Source organism: Mobula birostris, chromosome 3 (genome assembly GCF_030028105.1).
Source record: "Mobula birostris isolate sMobBir1 chromosome 3, sMobBir1.hap1, whole genome shotgun sequence".
NCBI classification, from domain to species: Eukaryota; Metazoa; Chordata; class Chondrichthyes; order Myliobatiformes; family Myliobatidae; genus Mobula; species Mobula birostris.
In genome coordinates this window covers 71,023,800-71,044,097 of record NC_092372.1, presented here as the reverse complement: position 1 = coordinate 71,044,097, position 20,298 = coordinate 71,023,800, and the positions used below count along the sequence as shown (strand labels likewise).

The 20,298-nt window shown below is 40.4% G+C and overlaps 1 protein-coding gene across 8 annotated transcripts in view; it reads left to right on the top strand.

Annotated features, from left to right (window-relative positions):
* LOC140195119 (TBC1 domain family member 1-like) overlaps positions 1-20,298 on the top strand; it is a 245,790-nt gene that overhangs the window by 122,575 nt on the left and 102,917 nt on the right. For all 8 annotated transcript variants that reach the window (XM_072252894.1, XM_072252893.1, XM_072252892.1 and 5 more), the window contains exons 2-5: positions 2,071-2,595; positions 10,909-10,998; positions 12,464-12,568; positions 15,722-15,854. In XM_072252894.1, coding sequence (XP_072108995.1) covers positions 2,071-2,595; positions 10,909-10,998; positions 12,464-12,568; positions 15,722-15,854 — 853 coding nt within the window. The remainder of the gene's footprint in view (positions 1-2,070; positions 2,596-10,908; positions 10,999-12,463; positions 12,569-15,721; positions 15,855-20,298) is intronic.

Below are 20,298 nucleotides of genomic sequence, written 5' to 3'. Positions count from 1 at the left end.
TCTTTGATTTGGCCTATGGCAGTGGTGACATCAGCAAACTTGAATATGGCTTGGATCTGTGCTTAGCCACACAGTCATAATTGGAAGTGAGTAGAGCAGGGGTCCAAGTACACAACCTTGGGGTGGAAGTCAGTTAGCCATTTTGTTCAAGTTTCTCATTTCCTTCTTGAGATGAATGTGCAGTGGTTTGGTTTCATAAACCACAGTCAAACTGAAACTGGTGTGTCACCACAGAACTGGTCAAGAATATCTCCTGTAGTTTCCCACACCCAAAATGCTGTATTCTGACAAAGAGAAGCACATTAAGCTTTGAGTTTCATTTCTAATTATTTATTTGTGGATCATGTGCTTGGTCCCTTTGTCCTGTATTTAAAGAAGCAACTCTGATGCAAAACAGACTTAACAATGGGTCAGATGAAGCCCACAGCATCTGAGATGCCCCACTGGTCAGTTAGGACTTGGGTAACTTGACTCGGGCTCAAGCCTACTTCTTTAAGCAGGGATTGTTTTCTAAAGTGAGAATGCCTCAAAGCTGATGGAGGTAGGAACATGTAAGAAGCATCTGGACAAGCAGTTGAATTGCATAATAGGTTATGGAATAAATGCTGGTAAATGGGATTAGTGTGGATGGTTAGGAAACAGATGGTCGCCTGTTTCTCTGCTGTATCACCTTGACTGTATAACTGTTTCCACTTTATGATGTGATGCAGCTGGTAGATGTCTGAACCCTTACTTATTTGCAATATTTTTGGACCATTGCTAATGACATCACCTCTACTGTGTGCACAAGGTCATTTGTGCAGTCATTCAGAAATGTGCTTCAGACTGCAGACAGCCAAGTACACTGGTAGCTTGAGCTTGGCTGATTAAATTGTTCTGCTGTATGCCCCCTATTGAGATTGTTTATAGTTTATCAAGCACCCAAGTAATCAAATTCAACTCCCCCTCACACCCCTTCCCTATCACTAACAAACCTGATCTTGGTACCTATTGTATCTTTAGTCTTTATCAATAATGCACACTTTGATGCATGATCCTAGAGCATAAAGGTATGATATTAGAGGTTTCCAGAATCTACTGGCAAAGATTGTAACATCTGTGTGTTGATGGCTATTGTAATAGAGTGATCATACTATTGGCTGAGCAGCCAAGAGATTGTAAATAAAAAAATTTATAACAAGACAATAGATTTTGTAATTTGGGAGTTAATACCGTAGCTGGTGGGATAGTTGGAGGGTCCTGGGAAGATCATGTCAACACTTAGATTTTATACTATTTGGTAATGAAGGATGATCTCTGTTTACTCACCATGCATATTGGGCATGTTAAATAATCCAGCAAATTTATAAAGCCCAAATGATTGCCTTGTGCTCTGCTGATAAAAATCAAATTGAAAGCTGAAAGCGTAACTAGTCAAGGAAAGGAGCAGTTGGGGAAAAATTGGAAGAGATCCACAAGGTAGGAATAAGAAGGGCTAGTAATGAATTTCATTGTATGCAATGGATGATGCCAGTCCCAATTGCATTATCATGGAAAAAGCTTGAGATTACTACGGAAGAATATCTCAGTGTAGCTGGAAACTATTTTCTCAAATTACCTAGTTTTATCTGGATAAAATGAGTGGACTTCAACTAAAACGTTGTAAAAAGTCAAATTTAAAACACGTAGGGGTTGAGCTATAAACCATGTATAGACAGATGGAAATAGATTAATTTGGCATCATGTTCGGCATAGATATCATGGGCTGAAGAGTTGGTTCCAGTGCTGTGCTTTTGTGTTCTATGTTGAAAAGTGGTGAGTTTGATTAAGAGGGGCATCTTTGGGTAGATACTTGAGAGAACCTGCAGAGTCTGAGCTTGTTGCTGATGAGGGTTGAAATCTTGAGGGAATCTCCACAATGAAGAGGCAATAATGGGGAAGTATGAAACTGAAACAGTGAAAGTAAAAGAGAATCTTTAGAAGGGTTTGACATTGGTTGATTTGCATCTTGCTATGATAACTTGGGAGTGTCTTGAGTTGTTAATAAATGCTGATTTTTTTTTTTAAGTCCATTTCTCTTATTTCCTCTAGGTCCCAGAGATCATCAATACCATCCGTCAAGCTGGGAAGACAGCCTATCAGGAAGACACCCAAATCCGCATGCATGATGATGACTCATTTGCTCAGAAGTATGAAGTCTTGTTTGTTGGGAAAGTAACAGTGGCCCACAAGAAAGCTCCTCCAGCACTGATTGATGAATGTATCGATAAGTTCAACCATCTCCAGCAACGTCATGAGGAAAAGAAAGAAGCAGCCACAGAGAAAAAGCTGGAGAGACCACGGACAGATAGCTCATTGTCATTACGCTCCAAGCTTTCAATGCCATTATCACAGAAGAGAGTCAAATCTGCCCCTAGGCTGTCTATTCATCATGAACCTCAAGTTAAACCATCACAGAGTACTTTGGAGAAATGTAAATCATTGGATGTTGGCAGCAGTTTGAACTCAGATGGAACAGAGAGTGGTAACTCAGCTGAAGCCCTGAAACGTGCTGCCAGTGTGCCCAATTTTGTGCAGCCAACAAACACAAAGGCAAATAGGACAATGCTGTTCACGGTAATGTCTAATTGATCTCTGCAATTCACCTGTACTTGCTTTGTCTCAGTAAGTCCTTTAAATTAGGAATGTCGAAAGGGCACACTTTATTTGCAGCTGCAGAGTGGTCATGGTAACTGCAGCGAACAGAATGAACCAGACACGACCCTGCAGTTTTCATGGTTTTCAACAGTACCTCGGATCATGCAAAATCCAAGGTTAAGGTTTTGTTTCATTACCTGTTCATTCAGTTTGCTGGTTCATTGCAACCCAGTTTCCCTACTGCAAGCAATGTAGTGGTTTTTCTGCCACTCTGCAAACTGTTAGAGATATCAGTCTCTGTGTGTTGAGAGTTTCAGTTGCAACTGGATGGTGTATTGAAGACCGTACATAATTCACAAATCACAAATCTCTGGGATTTGTCTGTGGAGCTTGCATTATTGTACGGATTACACATTATTTGGAATATCAGTAATTGTTTTTGGAGTGTGTATTTCCAGGTTCACTGCTTTTTCTTTAAATTAGTTTCAATGCTAAACCTATTTTGAATGACTAACAAATCAAATTGGCCAGTTATTGTTTACTTGGTGCAACTGCATTTGTTCAACTCAAGACTTTTTTAGATGAAGTTCTCGGTTATGCATGGAACAAAAGGGCCTCATACTTATGTTTGCAATTAAATTACATAAATCAGGAAAGCAATTTTATAATAAAGAGCTAATGTTCAGATTAATTTTATGGAAAAGATCATGGGTAAAGGAGATCATTCTGACCAGGAGTCAATTCTAAAAATCTAATACGAAAATAGATTGAGTGGAGCAGGAGACTTACAATCAAATGACCATTGATGCAGAATAATCGAATATTGAGAATTAAGTAGTTAATCTGTATTCCTAACTTGATCACTATGGTGTGACAGGAAGGGTATGTGAAGAAAGATCAAGATGTGTAGCTGACCAAATGAAATTTGACCACAGACAGATTAGAGAATTGATTATGATAAATGGAATGAGAGGATATTTAAAAAGTGAGAGGAGTAAAGAAACTAAAGATGAGTCACTTTAGCATCACCACAAGTTGTTGCTCAAGCCCACTGTGGTGAAGCTTGCATTTTGAAATTTCTGATTCTTCGGAAAGTTACAGTACTTTTACAGAACATGTTGACCAATCCTGTCATACATAATATGTGCGACATCTTGTTGGTCTCCCTTTTTAAATTTTGAGAGATTCTCCTTGTTCTTTTTGTTGTGTAGTGATTTGTGCAAAGAGATGGTTTACAGCTGAATGAAGTTTCAGCCTCTTTATTAAGTGGTCAGTGTGACAAATTAAATCCAAGCAGACCAACCAATCATTAGAGGACCGCAATCAGTGAGTCCAGTCTGATGTTCGGCGGTGCCCACACATCCAGTTCCACGAAGTAGCTCTATAGAGTGCTTGAAAGTTATGGAAAATCTACTTTGGGTTAATTTTCTGCAGCTGTATGAGGAATCTGGGAAATTGAGTTGGAAAGATTCAAAGACTCAGTTCCTGTCATCAAAGAGTAATTTCTGATTGTTGAATCATATCCTGTCTCTCTCTGCTTCTCTTTCTGAAGCTGGTGCCTAATCAAGAATTCAAATAATTAATTTCAACAACTTGGCTTTCAATTGAGAATTACTTGATATATCTGTACCTGATTGTTATCATAATTTAGCAAAGAAAAAAATTGCCATCTTACTGACCTGTATTGAGACTTACAATGAATGTTAGCCTCTTTTACCTAAAATGGTCATCTTGCTTGCATCATACACCGGGGTGCTCTCTACAGAGAGGTAACCGTAGCCTTTGGGCAGGAGCAGATGTCATCAGATGATGCCCAACCTTCATAGTGTTTCGAATCTTAACCACTACACGCTTCAGTTGGTGGGTCAGCAGTGGTGGTGACCGAGTCACTGCCCATCTGCTCCTGACCTCCAGCTCTACTCCTCTCACCTGCTCTATATCCAGCAAGAGGCTCTTTCTGCTCCCTCCCCATCCTGCAAACTGCTTGGTTCTTGCTCTTTTCATCAAGGCCCAGCGCAGATAGCAACCTCCATGCCGTCCTTACTGGGAACCCTCTACAGCCGATCTCCATGGGGAATAGCCACATCTGCCATCCTTTGTCCCTGCACTCCTGGACTAAGGACTGGTACTTTAGGGCCTTCCTCTCATGAGCCTCCTCACATCCCATATCCTTCCTCCCACAGTACTGTCTTCTCTCAGCCCCCCTGTGTGCAGCTGTGTTGGTGTAGGGAGAGTGTCATACACATACCGCAGGAGGAAAGAAATGCGGAAGGGCTCCAGTCTCCAAAGCTCTGTCCAAGTGACCTTGTGCTTGGGAAGATTCCATTTCATCCAGGCGCCCTGTGACCACTGCCTTCGATAACCTCCTTTCATCCTCGCAGTTCCACTCCTTTGCCTGGGCCATGTCACATCTGTCCCTCGCACTTGCACTTGCATAAGCAATGGAGCAGCTTCATGAGTTTATGCATTGCAGGCTAGAACCGGGACAATACAGAACAAGAACAGGCCCTTCAGCCCTAAGTGTCTGCACCAAACACAATGCCCAATGAAACAAAACCTCTTCAGCTTGTACATGATCCATATCACTACATTCCCTGCACTGTCATGTGTCTAACAGTCCCTTAAACACCACTGTTTCCACCATTACCACTGGCACCCACCACTCTGTTTAAGAAAAAGTGTTTAAAAAGTGATTGTCTTTTGTGCAAACATTTTTAAATTTAGCTGAAGTTATTCATGTTCCAAACATGAATGCCATGGCCCTTTCCTTATATTTAGGCTAATGGCTGCACAATATGATGTTGCCTTCTTCATTTTAAGACCCACCCAAGTCTTTTACCACATTGTGACTCTACTGTCAAATTCAGAAGATGAGCAGAGGGTCGCTACAGCAAGTTTTGCATTCCTCTTCAGTCCCAAGGATAGAGAGCGTCGAGTTAAAGCTGCCTAGCCCAGACCGAACAGTCAATTGTTTTTCACGTTGTTTAGGTTTGAGGTTTGTTGATAGTGATAACTTGAATTCTGCATTCTAAAGAACAGTCACATTGACATTTGTTTGAACTGCAGTCAAATTGGCACTTGATGCATTTAGATAGATCAGATTATAACAACCTCAAATGTAACATATAGTACACTAAGCACAGGCTGTTCATTTGTCAGCAAATTTTTTAAAAAACAGATTATGTTTTTGTCAATTGTTTAGTGATTTTTGATCCTCAGAAGTCTCCAGAGCTTTGCATCTCCGGTCTCCCCTTTCAGTGACCAGCACCTAACAATATTTGGGCATGTTGCTTCCTTCCTTTCTATTTTCTTCCTTCCGCCCGTGGGAGTGTCAATTACATGGGTCAGTATTGCACAAATATTAGAAGTCACAATAGTTAAAAATAAATTGAAAACCATGACCCTGAATTGAAGAACACACTCAGTACTTTAACAGTCCACTGGAAGGAACTGTGAAATTCCTCCTGGAGTTAGTTTATTTTGTCTCTGAGCTTGCTGTTTACTGTAATCCTGGAATTTGCCTTGAAGCTTGTCGTTACAATGAGTACTCTCCTACATTGGCTACTCTCCTAGTTTCCACCAACAATAAACCCAAAATCATCTGAAATTCTGCTGCATGTATTCTAAGTCTTAGCAAGAACCCTTCACTGTTTACCCTTTGTTCATTGTTGTATATTGGCTTCTGATTCAGAAAATCTTTATTCTAAAAATATCTTTGGTTCTTAAAACTTCCATGACCTTGTCTCTCCATTCAATAACTTCCTCTGTCACTCACTCCTCCAGTGTTTCTTTTGCTACATCACCTGCGTCCACACCATTAATTGCCAAGTTCTGTGATCAAGAATTAGTTCATTAAATCTCGTTATTTTAAGCTCTTTCTTTCTTTAAGCGTCTTCTTCAAACCTGCCTTTCTGAGTACGCTTTGCCATGGTACTTTCCTGCATGTTTCATAGTAAACAGTGTTTGTTAAACCTCCTATGAGGCACCTTGTGATAAGGTTCTGCACCTAGTTTGCATTTATTGGATGTTAAATGAGCCCAGAAGATTGACTGAACTACAAAAGACTTATTTTCTTTGGCATCTGCTAAAGAACGTAGAGTTGGACCCTTATGGCGGAGAGAGCTAAATAATAAACAGGTAGCCATTTTTACAGTCAGTGTAGAGGCTGGTGTTGAGCACAGGAAGTTTGTTTACATAACTTTCCCCACAGGTCGCACATTTTCCTGTTGCTGTGAGTGTTCCCAGCAGCAGCCAGGAAATCTGCCCTCAGTTTGTAGGTGCTGCTGGTCTGCATTCCCACAGTGGGTGAAGGAGCTGCCCTGTATCCTAGAGAGTGTCAGAACGTTCAATCCAGGTAGATTATTCGACAGTAAATGGCATCATTGGTATCCTCAATGTATCCTTGGCAGATGTGTTGAGTATATTCGTACAGGTAAATATGAAGTGTGTTGATATCCTTTGACACCTCACATTACACTGAAGAATATGTAAGAAATAGGAACAGGAGTAGGCCCATCACACCAGTCAGTCAGTAAGGTTAGATAGATAGATACCTTATTGATCCCAAAGGAAATTACAGTGTTAGATTATGAGGACACTCAGTCCTCGTTTATTATCATTTAGTAATACATGCATTAAGAAATGATACAATGTTCCTCCAGTATGATATCACAGAAACACAAGACAGACCAAGACTAAAACTGACAAAAACCATGTAATTATAACATATTGTTACAACAGTGCAAAGCAATACCATAATTTGATGAAGAGCAGACCATGGGCATGGTGAAAAAAGAAGTCTCAAAGTCCCGATAGCCCCATCATCTCACGCAGACGGTAGAAGGAAGAAAAACTCTCCCTGCCATGAACCCCCAGCGCCACAAACTTGCCGATGCAGTACCCTGGAAGCACCCGACCGCAGCGGACTCTGAGTCCGTCCGAAAACTTCGAGCCTCCGACACTGAGCTCCGAGCACTATCTCTGCCGAGTGCTTCGACTCTGGCCCCGGCCGCCAAGCAACAGGCAAAGCCGAGGATTTGGGGCCTTCCCCTCCGGAGTTTCTCGATCGCACAGTAGCAGCGGCAGTGAAACCGGCATTTCAGAAGTTTCACTAGATGTTCCTTTGTGCTTCTCACGTCCGTCTCCATCAAATTAGGATTGTGCACGGCATCCTACTTGACAAATAACAGATATCATTCACCGGAGAGGCCGCTGCACATTGCGTCGCACCACCATCTTCTCTCTCTTCTCGTAGTAGCATTACAAGTTCACAGATATAAATATTAGAAGAGAAGTAAGAAGAATAAATAAAAAATAAGTTACCACAAACAGTCTAACAGGAGGGGGGTCATTACTTCCCCGGCTATAGGTTGACTCATTATTGAGCCTAATGGCGGAGAATAAGAATGACCTCATATAGCGCTCTTTGGAGCAGCACAGTTGTCTTAGTCTATTACTAAAAGTGCTCCTCTGTTCCACCAAGGCGGCATGCAGAAGGTGAGAAACATTGTTGAGAATTGCCAGGGTTTTCCGTAGGGTCCTTTGTTCTACCACAGCCTCCAGTGTGTCCAGTTTGACTGTAATAACAGAGCCAGCCTTTCTAATCAGTTTATTAACCCTGTTAGCATTACTCGTGTTGATGCCATTGCCCCAGTACATGACTGTATTGAAGATTGTACTGACGACAACAGACTGGTAGAACATGTGAAGGAGAGGCCTGCATTCTCCAAAGGACCTCAGTCTCCTCAGGAAGTAGAGGCGACTCTGGCCTTTCTTGTACACAGCCTCTGTGTTGGCGCTCCACTCAAGTCTCTCATCCAGGTGCATCCCCAGGTACTTGTAGGTCCTCACCACATCCGCATCCTCACCATCAATAGTAACAGGGAGCAGTGCAGGCTTAGTCCTCCTAAAGTCCATCACCATCTCCTGTGTCTGACTGATGTTGAGCTGCAGATGATTCAGCTTGCATCATTCGACAAAGTCCTCCACCAGGGCCCTGTATTCATCCTCCTGTCCTCCCTTTATACAGCTATCTACTGCTGAGTCATCAGAGAATTTCTGCAGATGGTATGACTCAGAGTTGTATCTAAAGTCCAAGGTATACAAGGTAAACAGGAAGGGAGCCAATACAGTCTGCTGTGGGGCTCCAGTGTTGCTTATAGCCATGTCTGACACACAGCTCTAAAGCTGCACAAACTGTGGTCTGCCAGTCAGGTAGTCCATTATCCAGGATACAATGGAGATCCAACCTGTATTGAATGGAGCTTTTCCCCAAGCAATGAGCTTACAGCCAATCCTGTCTTCAACCACAACTTTGCTGTCTAATGTCTATTGCACCCCCATGGTCCGAATGTGTATCCCTGTATCATAGCAGTTCAGGCGGGCATCACTGAATCATGGTTGAAAGAAGGTCATAGTTGGGAGCTTTACATCCAAGGATACACCTTGTATCGAAAGGACAGGCCGGTAGGCAGAGAGGGTGGGGTGGTTCTGTCGGTAAAGTGAAATCAAATCCTTAGAAAGAGATGACATAGTATCAGAAGGTATAGAATCCTGGTGGGTAGAGTTAAGAAACTGCAAGGGTAAAAAGACCCTGATGGGAGTTGTACTGTATGCAGGCCTCCAAACAGTAGCCCGAATGTGGGATATAAATTTCAATGGGAAGTAAAAAAGGTATGTAATAAGGGCAATGCTACATTAGTTATGAGGGATTTCAATATGTAGGCAGATTGGGAAAATCAGATTAGTGCAAGAACTGAAGAGAGGGAATTTGTCAAGTGCCTACAAAATGGCTTTTTAGAGCAGCTTGTGGTTGACTCCTCTAGGGGAAAGGCAGTTCTGAGTTGAAATCTATAGAATTGCAACCCTGCCGTTGTAAATAGGGCATTGACACTGTAAGTGAGAAGGTTATATTGAAGTATAATGAAAAACACTTCAAACTCTCAACTGAAGCACTGGAGCTAATTTTGGGTACTGCACTACAGGAATACATGCCAAGGGACTGGAGAAGGTGCAGAGTGGGTTTGTATACATGTCAATGAGGTTGTGGGGGTTGGGAATCTGGGATGGTGATTCTTTGAGTTTAATGGTATATTTAATAAGAGTTTCAAATCACAGAATAAAATAAGGAAGCACTTCCTCTATTGGTAGGGCAATAATATTGGTAAAGAAACCATTAAAAAAAATTTCCAGTGATTGGTTAGGCAGCAAATTGGTTTGATCTGGAGAACACCAAATGAGCATTTTATGGAAGCAGATTCACTGGCAAAAATTAAGAGCTTTGGATGAATTTTAGGGGAAAAAAAGTTGTGGAGCAATCAGGAATTTAAAATTAATAACTTTTGAGTTAGCTGAAGCATTTTTGCATGCTATTTTTTATTTCATATGTGGAACATTGGTTACCCATTTTCTTCCATGTTCCCCTTTCATGGTGGAAGATGTTTTCTGATCAGTTATTGAGACTATCCCATCAATGTGAAAGGAAAATTAAAATTCTGTTTTTAGTTCCTTCCACAGAGCAGATTAAGTGAGGGTTGAAAGTGAATTATTGTACATTAACAGTGTTAAATAATTTGTTGTCCACTGAGGAAAGAATTAAATGAACTCCTGATATAAGCAGTAACAAATGGAGTGAACTTTAAGAGAAGAAATTTGTGGAGGAACAAGTAATTAAAAAAAATAATAACTTTTGAGTTATGCACAGTTTGTAGGGTGAACAGAGGCACTTCCTTTTATCGGAGATGCTTAACTGAATTTTTAAAATCCCTTAATGGATGAAAGACTAAGCTATTATTTCTATTCTTAAAACAGTCTCAATGAGTAAATGCCTGTCTGTTTAAGATCAAACTAAAGATTGCAAATTCAAGTCAGCGGCTACTGACCTTTTGATATAGCCTCTACGCTGCTGTCCTCGAAACAAATGCAGACCAAGAGCGTTGATAGGACCAGACATAATATACTGTGTACTCATACAGCTAAGAAGGTGAACTGGAATACTGACAATGTAGAAGCTTGTTATTTTTCATAGAAATTAAGTTGAATCAATTGAAATAACTACTAACTGCAAAACCTGTTGGGTAAGTTAGAAATGACATCACAAGTATACGACATGCATTACAAATCAACAACAAGTTTAATGCCAGTACTCATTCCAGATGAAGATATAGATTACATGACTTTCTAATGCTTTTGGTTTTCACTATTTATATTTTAAATAAATGTCTGTTGTTGTTGCGATGTGACTTAGTAGTTTCCTTGTCTTCATATCCAATAAAAATGTATTTTCTCACTTAGATTGGCCAGTCAGAAGTTTACCTCATAAGTCCTGACACAAAGAAAGTAACGATTGAGAAAAGCTTCAAGGAAATCTCTTTCTGTTCTCAGGTTGGTCTTAAACATGATTATATCTCTGTCTGTCATTTCCAGGTAACTTCTTCAGTCTTTTAAAAATTTAGAGTTAGAATTCATTGAAGATATCCTAGTCTATTGACTAAGCTGTAAATTATGATTGTGGAGGAACAGTTGGAAAACAAGTTTGTACTCTAGATTCTTGCCTTGGGGGTGGGGGTGGAGAAGAGTATTTCAAACCTGTGAAACAAATTGTTGTTGGCAGATTTACTGTTGCTGTGTTCTCCTGCAAGACAGGCTTATCTTCTGCTAAGGAGCAGGTAGTGAGGAAGACTTCCCAATTTGGATTCTGAGGGAGCAGCTGAGTAACTTCACTCAGTTTTTCAAAGTTCAGAGTAAGCTTATTATCAAAGTGCATGCGTATATGTCACTATATAACCCTGAGATCTGATTTCTTTTGGAGGTACTCAGTAAATCCAAGAACCATAAAAGAATCGATGAAAGACCGCATCCAACAGGGCAGACAAATAACCAAAGTACAAAAGGCAACAAGCTCTGCAAACACAAAAATAAATTATAATAATAATGTAAATAAGTAATAAATATTGAGAACATGAGATAGTGAGTCCTTAGGTTGTGGGAACATTTCAGTGATGGCACAAGTGAAGTTCAGTGAACAATCTTCCTGATGGCAGCAGGAAGATTGTACAGGAACCTCAGGATTCACACCACCAGGTTCAGGAACAGTTACTACCTATCAACCATCAGGCTCTTGAAACAAAGGGGATAACTTCACTCAATTTCACTTGCGCCATCATTGAAAAGACAATTGAATCTTCCATTCTCATCTCTGCCACTTCCTGATTGATGTCCAGAATGACTGGACCTGTACCTCTTGTATTGGGATATTCCCTCATGAACAACGATTGGTATGGAGCCAAGGCTTTCGCAGGACCATCCAGGGTGCTGTGTGTTCTGTACAGACCTTGACAAAATGTTCAGTGGTGCCATCTAGCAAAGATGGATCTTGTGCCATGTAGGTTGCTAGCAATATTATTAGTAGTCCTTGCCATTTTTTATTTGAAATGATCAATAGAACTAGGTGTGACTTGCATCATCTTACAGTAATAACTATGTAAGTGTTTTATTTTGCCATAAATTCAGAAACAGACTTGTCACAAATGTTTGCATGAAAATATAGTTGTGGTACTCTGTTCCAAGCCCATCAAAGATTAATGCACTTCAGAAATAGGCCGTATAGATATTTGTACTGGAACTTTATTTTTCCACATGAGCATCCCAATTCAACAACATACTCTGTTCACCATGTTCCCAATACCCTTACTTGTTCTATAGTGAGTAAAACTTCAGTTGTTTTGTACACTTTATTAAAACTTATGCAAAATATATGCTATGCACTGAATAGGTCATTCTTGTATTATGCATTTCAAAATAATTTTATAAACTATGAAATGATTTTTCCTCCTCATTCTATAAATAGGGAATTAGGTATGTGGATCACTTTGGATTCATCTGCAGGGAGAACTCAGACAGTGGAGGCTGCCATTTTGTCTGCTACGTGTTTCAGTGTACTAATGAGGCCTTGGTGAGTAGATGCCCATATTCTAGTGCAAATGCAGGATTTAATGGCAGGGTGAAATCAATAAATAAATTTCATTAGTGAGTTGCATTGCACCTTTTTGGGTTTTGTGTATTTCTAATTTTATTCTGGAATAAAAGATCCTACTGGGAAAGATGTGTTCATTGAAGTTTGCTTGAGCTACTGGGTTAGCTTTGCTCTACAAATGACCAGAGAGATGATTGGAGCTGGAAAGAGAACCTTCCTTCAGTATCCAACAAATCCTTTGCCATTCTTTGTTTTTATTTATATGCAGAATTTAACGATAGCTTTAGAATTAAGATATCAATATAATGTGGGAAACCTCTTTAAACTATCATTAAATTAAGTTATACTGGAAAGCCTTAAAATAACATTTCATTTGTATTTTTCTCATGCTAGCCTTCATTAATGTCAAGGGGGGGCCAAAGCAGTTCCTGATATTTAAAATTCTACCACACAAGATGAAAAGAAACAGAATACCAACTAAATGCATAGTTAGACATCTGAAGGCATTATTACTAAAGTACCACGACAACGTATTCTCTGAGGACTGTTACTTTGGGTGCAGAAAAGTCAAAGAGAAAGTGGGAGCTTGCAGATCAAAATGCAAATACTGTGAATGCAGAGGCAGCCGAGGACATGATAATGATAACTTGTTATTGTACACCTTCCGCACAATAATCAGTGACATATGCGACTCCCAAGAGTGATTTTAAAGGTTTATGATTCACTTACTTTATGGCATGAGACATTGGTACTGGAACCTCTGAGAAATGAGGTAATGTTTTTTATTGTTGAATCCGCTGTCATCAGAAGGTGGAACTTGCTTGACAGAAATGCCAAAGTCTAATTGGTAGTTGCCTAACTCAGTGATATTGAAGTTGCAGATGATTCATAACAAATTAGTCCCTTATCTATTTTGTGAAGCAAGAAACCCTTGTATTGTGAATGCTTTGAGAGCCGGAGGTACAAAGTCACTTGTTCTTCCCAGCTAAGCTGGAATAAACTAAGTCACTCAGTCCATATCTCAAACTGCATCTTTTTTCCCTGATGGAAATCTCTCTAATTGAATTAAATGAATCATTTTGGCAGCACCCATTATACGCTGGAGCTTCCTGTTATGTGCTCTGTGTCTGAGATCCAAGCCCAATTTACAGTGAACTAATAATGAAGCTTTCAGAGCTTTCTGTTATATTGGCGGGCGGGGTGGAATTTAAGGAGTAACCGCTTGTACCCATGGCCACTTATCTGGATTCTTTGGATTGCAGCAGGACAAGCAAAGTAAAAACTGTTGCCTGTGGTGTTGGCATTTCCATAATATGTACCTGGATGCCTCTGCATTCAAGTGTTTTGACCTGCTTGCTCTGACTTACTCTTGCTCTTTTCTGCACCCAAACTATCAGTCCTCAGTGTATTGGCTGTCATGAGACCCTGTCTTCAGATATTTATATATGTATTTTCTTGATAGTCCATTTCTTTTCATCTTGTGGCAGAATTTACAATATCTTCTCCAGATCATGGAGGAAATCTACTCTGAACTATTTTCTGCATTCAGCATTACTTCCCTCTCCTCCTCTGGCCTTCCTGTGCGTGAAACAATAGACAGGAATCACGCCACCAGAGACGCTGAATGGATGGTAAATTGTTGATTTTGGATCAAGCTCAAGAAAGGTGAAGGCAGAGCTTTACTTTAGTTTGATTGAAATACTGCCCTCTCCAAGCACTCTGCATACCTAACCTCTGGGTGGCATTTTATACTATTGGTGATCAAGAATCTGCATACCCTGGTGCAGAGAGGAGATTTCCAAAGACTTATGAGCTACTAAGAAAAAAATGCCTCATCTCTGTCTTAAATGAGACAATTCTTTATAAAACTGACCATCGCCCTCCCTCTACTTCAATTCTAAATTATCTCAAAAGCGATATTGTTTTTTCCGCATCCACTTTGCCAAGAACCTTTAGCTATTGACTCTTGCAAGATCATAAATGTTTGGAGGAAAATTGCACGGGGCAAGGGTGAACTAGTTGGTATAACCAGTTACGGCAAGGGTGAACTAGTTGGTATAGCTAGTTCGGGCAAGGGTGAACTAATTGGTATAACTATTTGAGACAGGCACAGGCAAAATATCTGAAAAATTGGTGCTATTGCCCATTTTTGTGCCTTGAGTTATTGGAGGGCTTTGTGCGCTGAGTCATGAAATTTTCTCAAAGCTGGGTGACGTTTCTCAAAATGCAGGGTAAATTAAGGGTTATGTGGATTGGGTGATGGCACTGAGCTTGAAAGACGACCAAGACTTGCAGAAATAGCAGAGCAGGTTTGAGTGGTCTGTTTGACCAACTGCAACTCTTGCCTCTTATTATCATTTTAAGACATGTATTTTGAATTACTTGTGATAATTTGGCTTTAGGTGGAATACCAAGAAGGGGCACTACATTACAAAGGGAAAAAATGCTTGCATTAATATTGTGTCTTCTTTAGTGTTTCTAAGTGTTTTGAGGAATTGCAAACTTATGAAATACAGTGATGAGTAAATAAACCTTAAAAATGTGGCTTGAATTTGGAGTTTGACACAGGAACGTCTTTGTGGTTGGCTGGGGGAGGGAGGGATGGTTCTATCTGCAGTCCAGATTTTATGAACTTGGAAATCTGAGTATGCAGGTCAAGACCCTGGTTCCCAATGTGTGGCGCCGACAATATACTGGGGAAGTGGGAAAAGCTGGGAAGTTTCCCACTTTCTCGGGATGATGTCCACCTTCTCCACATTTTAACTGGTTGCGGACCTTTCCATCTTGCATCCCTTTTCACATCTTTCCACAGTCTTGGGACCTGATTGTGGAGGACAAATCATGCCTGTGTTTATATATCTTTGTGGCTTATGTGTTTTTGAAATTTTGTGGCATGTAATGACAGAGTGAGGCAAATGTGTTATATTCCTCAGGCTTTAAACAAGCTGTGCATTGAGCTCTGATGTGAATCCACATCCCTATTCAAACACTATTCAAAAGAAATGACGTGTTCTGAAGAGGTTCCAGAGCTCTCTGTAATACGTAAACAGCATCTCCTTATCCCACATCCAGATGAGTGGGGATACTCTGGAGCATATACACTTACGATGTTTTTTTTTCCTTTCCAAACAGGTCGATGAAATTATGTTGACGTTGAAGCAAGCATTCACTGCAGCTGCTGTGCATCAGAACATGAAGATCCAAACTCAGTTGTGTGAAGGATGCCCATTGAACTCTCTCCACAAATTATGTGAAACGATAGAAGGTAGAGTCCTTTTTGTATACATTTCTTAAAAGCAAGACACCTAATTTTCTGATTTCCAATTTTTCCACTCTGCTGAGGCCAGTGGCTCCCTCTGTTGTATGCTTGGGTGTTCATACATAGTCCGATATATAGCATTATGTTTAAGATGGTAGTACCAAGAGATATACACTGTTGAAGAATTTCGCAGATTTATTGTATTTTACTGTAAGAGAATTTTATCGCCAGTTTACTATGAGAGACGTTGCTCTTTTGGGGAACAGAAATACAGACAGAATTTGGTGTAAGGTTACCCTTTAACATGTGATCATGGGGAGCCTTTACCTTCCGACTCCGCTAATGCAGGTTACATCTTAAACTTCTACAGTAAACTTTAGGCAATAGCCAACAGCTAAACATACTTGGTCAGCACTTTCAAGAAGCATTTGTTAGTTATCACAAGACTACCAATGTTCCTGCGCAATACATAAAATTAGAATTACACGTATACAGTCAGTTCCTCTATTAGCCAGACGGTCTTGGACAAAGGTTAACAATACCTCATCACTGGCATGACCTATTGCTGGCTATTGTTAGCTAGCTCAAGCAAGGCAGTGTCTGCATCTTATCCTGTCACCCTCATGACACAAGTCTTGAACAATACTTCGCTATTCGAGCTTGACAACAAAATTTAATTCAAAATTGAATTTTCCTCTTAATTTTCTTCCACACGCACTGTCAATTAAGTTCCTCATGGCAGTTTGGGAGTCTAGTTTCATGTAAATTAAACAAATTTGACATTTTCTTTATCTGTTCATGATGTTCATGAAACTACAGGGTTGTTATTTAAAACAAAGTCCAGTAGAATATACCATTTGTACCTGGTCTGTAGTGTATACTGATCTACAACCATCAAAGGGTTGAGTCTTGGGCTATTAGCTTGTGAAGCCATTTTAAAGGACAGTTAGGGATGGATATTAACCCCCAGTCATGCCAACCAGGTCCACATCCTGGGAATGAATTTTAAATAGAGAAATTGGGAGCACCAGGGCAAAAAAAAAAGTGGAGAAGTAGGAGAGGATGGACGCTTCACATTATGCAAGATAAAGTTTAAATATAGACTCTTGTACATCTGGATATTCCACTTTGCACAATAGTACTGCTGCATCAATTTTTCTGTGGATTTTTTCCCTGGAAATATTTATGAGAGTATCTTCTCATTCTATATTTGTATAGGAACAATATTTAGTCTTTTTTAAATTCAAGTAGTTATTTCGAAATGGTCCCCAAATTTGGAAAAGAGTATAAATGAATACCCATTCTTCAAGGTTGTTTCTCTGCTTCTGTCAGCCGTAGCGAAGAACATCTTTTCACTTGATATGTTAATGCCAACACTACACTAGAATCAAATTGGGCAGTTTTCAGCCATGTTGGAACAAGTCTACACAAGTATTTCTGACAGTTCTAAATTTTGGCTGTCCTCCGAGAAAGAACAAATATTTATCGTTTTGAAGTGTGATGTAGAATGTTTAGTGATTCTAAAAGGGAAAAGGGGAACTTTGATGGGTTTGAAGAAATTGGCATGCTCACTTTATGCTACAACTTCATGCCGATGAATAGCTTGTTGTGCGGATCACATTGGTTAAGAAGTCTGTAAATATGACGCTGAGAAAGTTGTGTCAGCTGTGTAAGCACACTGTCCACCTCTCATCTGCACAAGAGAAAAAAGGTTAGGATGTGCTCGCCCTATTTCCTGGTATGGAAGCACCTGTGTCCCTGTACAGAAAAGTCTATGAAAAGTAGTGGATGCGGCCCAGTCCATCACAGGTAAAGGCCTCCCCACCACTGAGCACATCTACACGGAGTGCTGTCGCAGGAAAGCAGCATCCCTCAGCAGGGACCCCCGCCACCCAGGTCATGTTTCCTTCTCGCCACTGCCATCAAGTCGAAGGTACAAGAGGCTTGGGACGTGTACCATCAGGTTCAGGGACAGTTATTACCCCTCAACCATCAGGCTATTGAACTAGAGGCCCACTCACCCCATCCCTGATCTTTTCCCACTGACCTAGTCTCACTTTCAAAGATTCTTCATCCCATTTTCTCGAAGTTTATTGCTTATTTATTATTATTATTTGCATATTTTTCTTTCTTTTTGTATCACACAGTTTGATGATTTTTTTTGCACATTAGCTGTTGTCTGTTCTGGTCGGGTGGTCTTTCATTGATTCTGTTGTGTTCCTTGTACTTACTGTGATGATCAGCAAGAAAAGGAATCTCAGGGTTGTATATGGTGAACTTTGAACTTTATGGGTTTGGGTTGTTCCAAAGTGCTTAGCAGTCAATTAGATACTTCTGATGCAATGTTATTGCTATGTTGAAGTGTGGTGGAAAGTTTGTGCAACAGTTTTCACAAATAACAAAAATGATCAGTTATTCTGCATTAATAATTTTGAAGGATGATTATTGGCTGAAGCTTCTACTTTGCTCTTTACAATGCTCTCATGCAGTGTATTGATTTGCTCAAGATACTGGTGTGTCTCTCCCTCTTGCTCACACTTTCACACAGTACTGTTCTGTCCTGTAGATGCAGTATCTTCGTTAGAGTCTGATAATGTAGTTCCGTTGCTAGCATGTAACCATTAACTTCTAAATAACATTTTGCTGTGAATTATCTAGTGGGTGAGTAGCTAATGATCTGAGCTGCCTGCTCGCTGAACACCATTTACCAGGCAGTAGCTCCTCTGTCCCATTTTCACATTCTGGCATCTGTATTTTTCTGAGCACCTCCAAATCCTCAAAAGCAAAGCCATTGTCAAATTAGCACTCTTCCCCCCCAGCAACCATGTACAATCTTTATACCTTTCTCTTGAATACCCATCATTAAAAGTGGCCTACCTTCTATCATGGACCTGTACACAGAAAGGGGCCGGAAAAAGGCTAGTCGCTTCATGAAGGATCCCACCCACACTGTTTGTCCCATTCCCATCAGGGAGGAGGCTATGTAGCATCCACACCAGGACCATCAGACTCAAACACAGTTACTTTGCCAGCAGTAAGATTGATCAACACCTCCACCCTCTAACCTACCCCTCCACACCCCCCACCACCTCGGTTTATCATTTCCTGTCAGTTACCTTATGTACACACACTCCTAGGTTTAGTATCTCTTTGTGGGCATGCAATAAATTTATATACACAGTGGCATGCAAAAGTTTGGGCACCCCTGGTCAAAATTTCTGTTACTGTGAATAGTTAAGTGAGTAGAAGATGAACTGATCTCCAAAAGTCATAAAGTTAAAGATGAAACATTCTTTTCAACATTTTAAGCAAGATTAGTGTATTATTTTTGTTTTGTACAATTTTAGAGTGGAAAAAACAGGAAAGGAGCACCATGCAAAAGTTTGAGATTAGAGCTCTCAGATAACTTTTACCAATTTCTCAGACCTTAAATAGTTTGTTAGGGCTATGGCTTGTTCACAACCATTGTTAGGAAAAGCCAGGTGATGCAAATTTCAAAGTTTTATAAATACCCTGACTCCTCAAACTTTGTCCCGACAATCTGCAGCCATGGACTCCTCTAAGCAGCTGCCTAGCACTCTGAAAATTAAAATAAATGATGCCCACAAAGCAGGAGAAGCTATAAGAAGATAGCAAAGTGTTTTCAGGTAGCCGTTTCTTCAGTTCGTAATGTAATTAAGAAATGGCAGTTAACAGCAACGGTGGAGGTCAAGTTGAGGTCTGTAAGACCAAGAAAACTTCCCGAGAGAACTGCTCGTAGGATTGCTAGAAAGGCAAATCAAAACCCCTGTTTGACTGCAAAAGACCTACAGGAAGATTTAGCAGACTCTGGAGTGTTGGTGCACTGTTCTACTGTGCAGTGACACCTGCACAAATATGACCTTCATGGAAGAGTCATCAGAAGAAAACCTTTCCTGCATCCACAGCACAAAATTCAGCGTCAGAAGTTTGCAAAGGAACGTCTAAACAAGCCTGATGCAATTTGGAAACAAGTCCTGTGGACTGATGAAGTTAAAATAGAACTTTTTGGTCGCAATGAGCAAAGGTATGTTTGGAGAAAAAAGGGTGCAGAATTTCATGAAAAGAGCACCTCTCCAACTGTTAAGCACTGGGGTGGATCAATCATGCTTTGGGCTTCTGTTGCAGCCAGTGGTATGGGGCACATTTCACTGGTAGAGGGAAGAATGAATTCAATTAAGTACCAGCAAATTCTGGAAGCAAATATCCCACCTTCTGTAAAAAAGCTGAAGGTGAAGAGAGGATGACTTCTACAACAGGATAATGATCCTAAACACACCTCAAAATCCATAATGGACTACCTCAAGAGGCACAAGCTGAAGGTTTTGCCATGGCATTCACAGTCCCCCGACCAAAACATCATTGAAAATCTGTGGATAGACCTCAAAAGAGCAGTGCATGCAAGACAGCCCAAGAATCTCACAGAACTAGA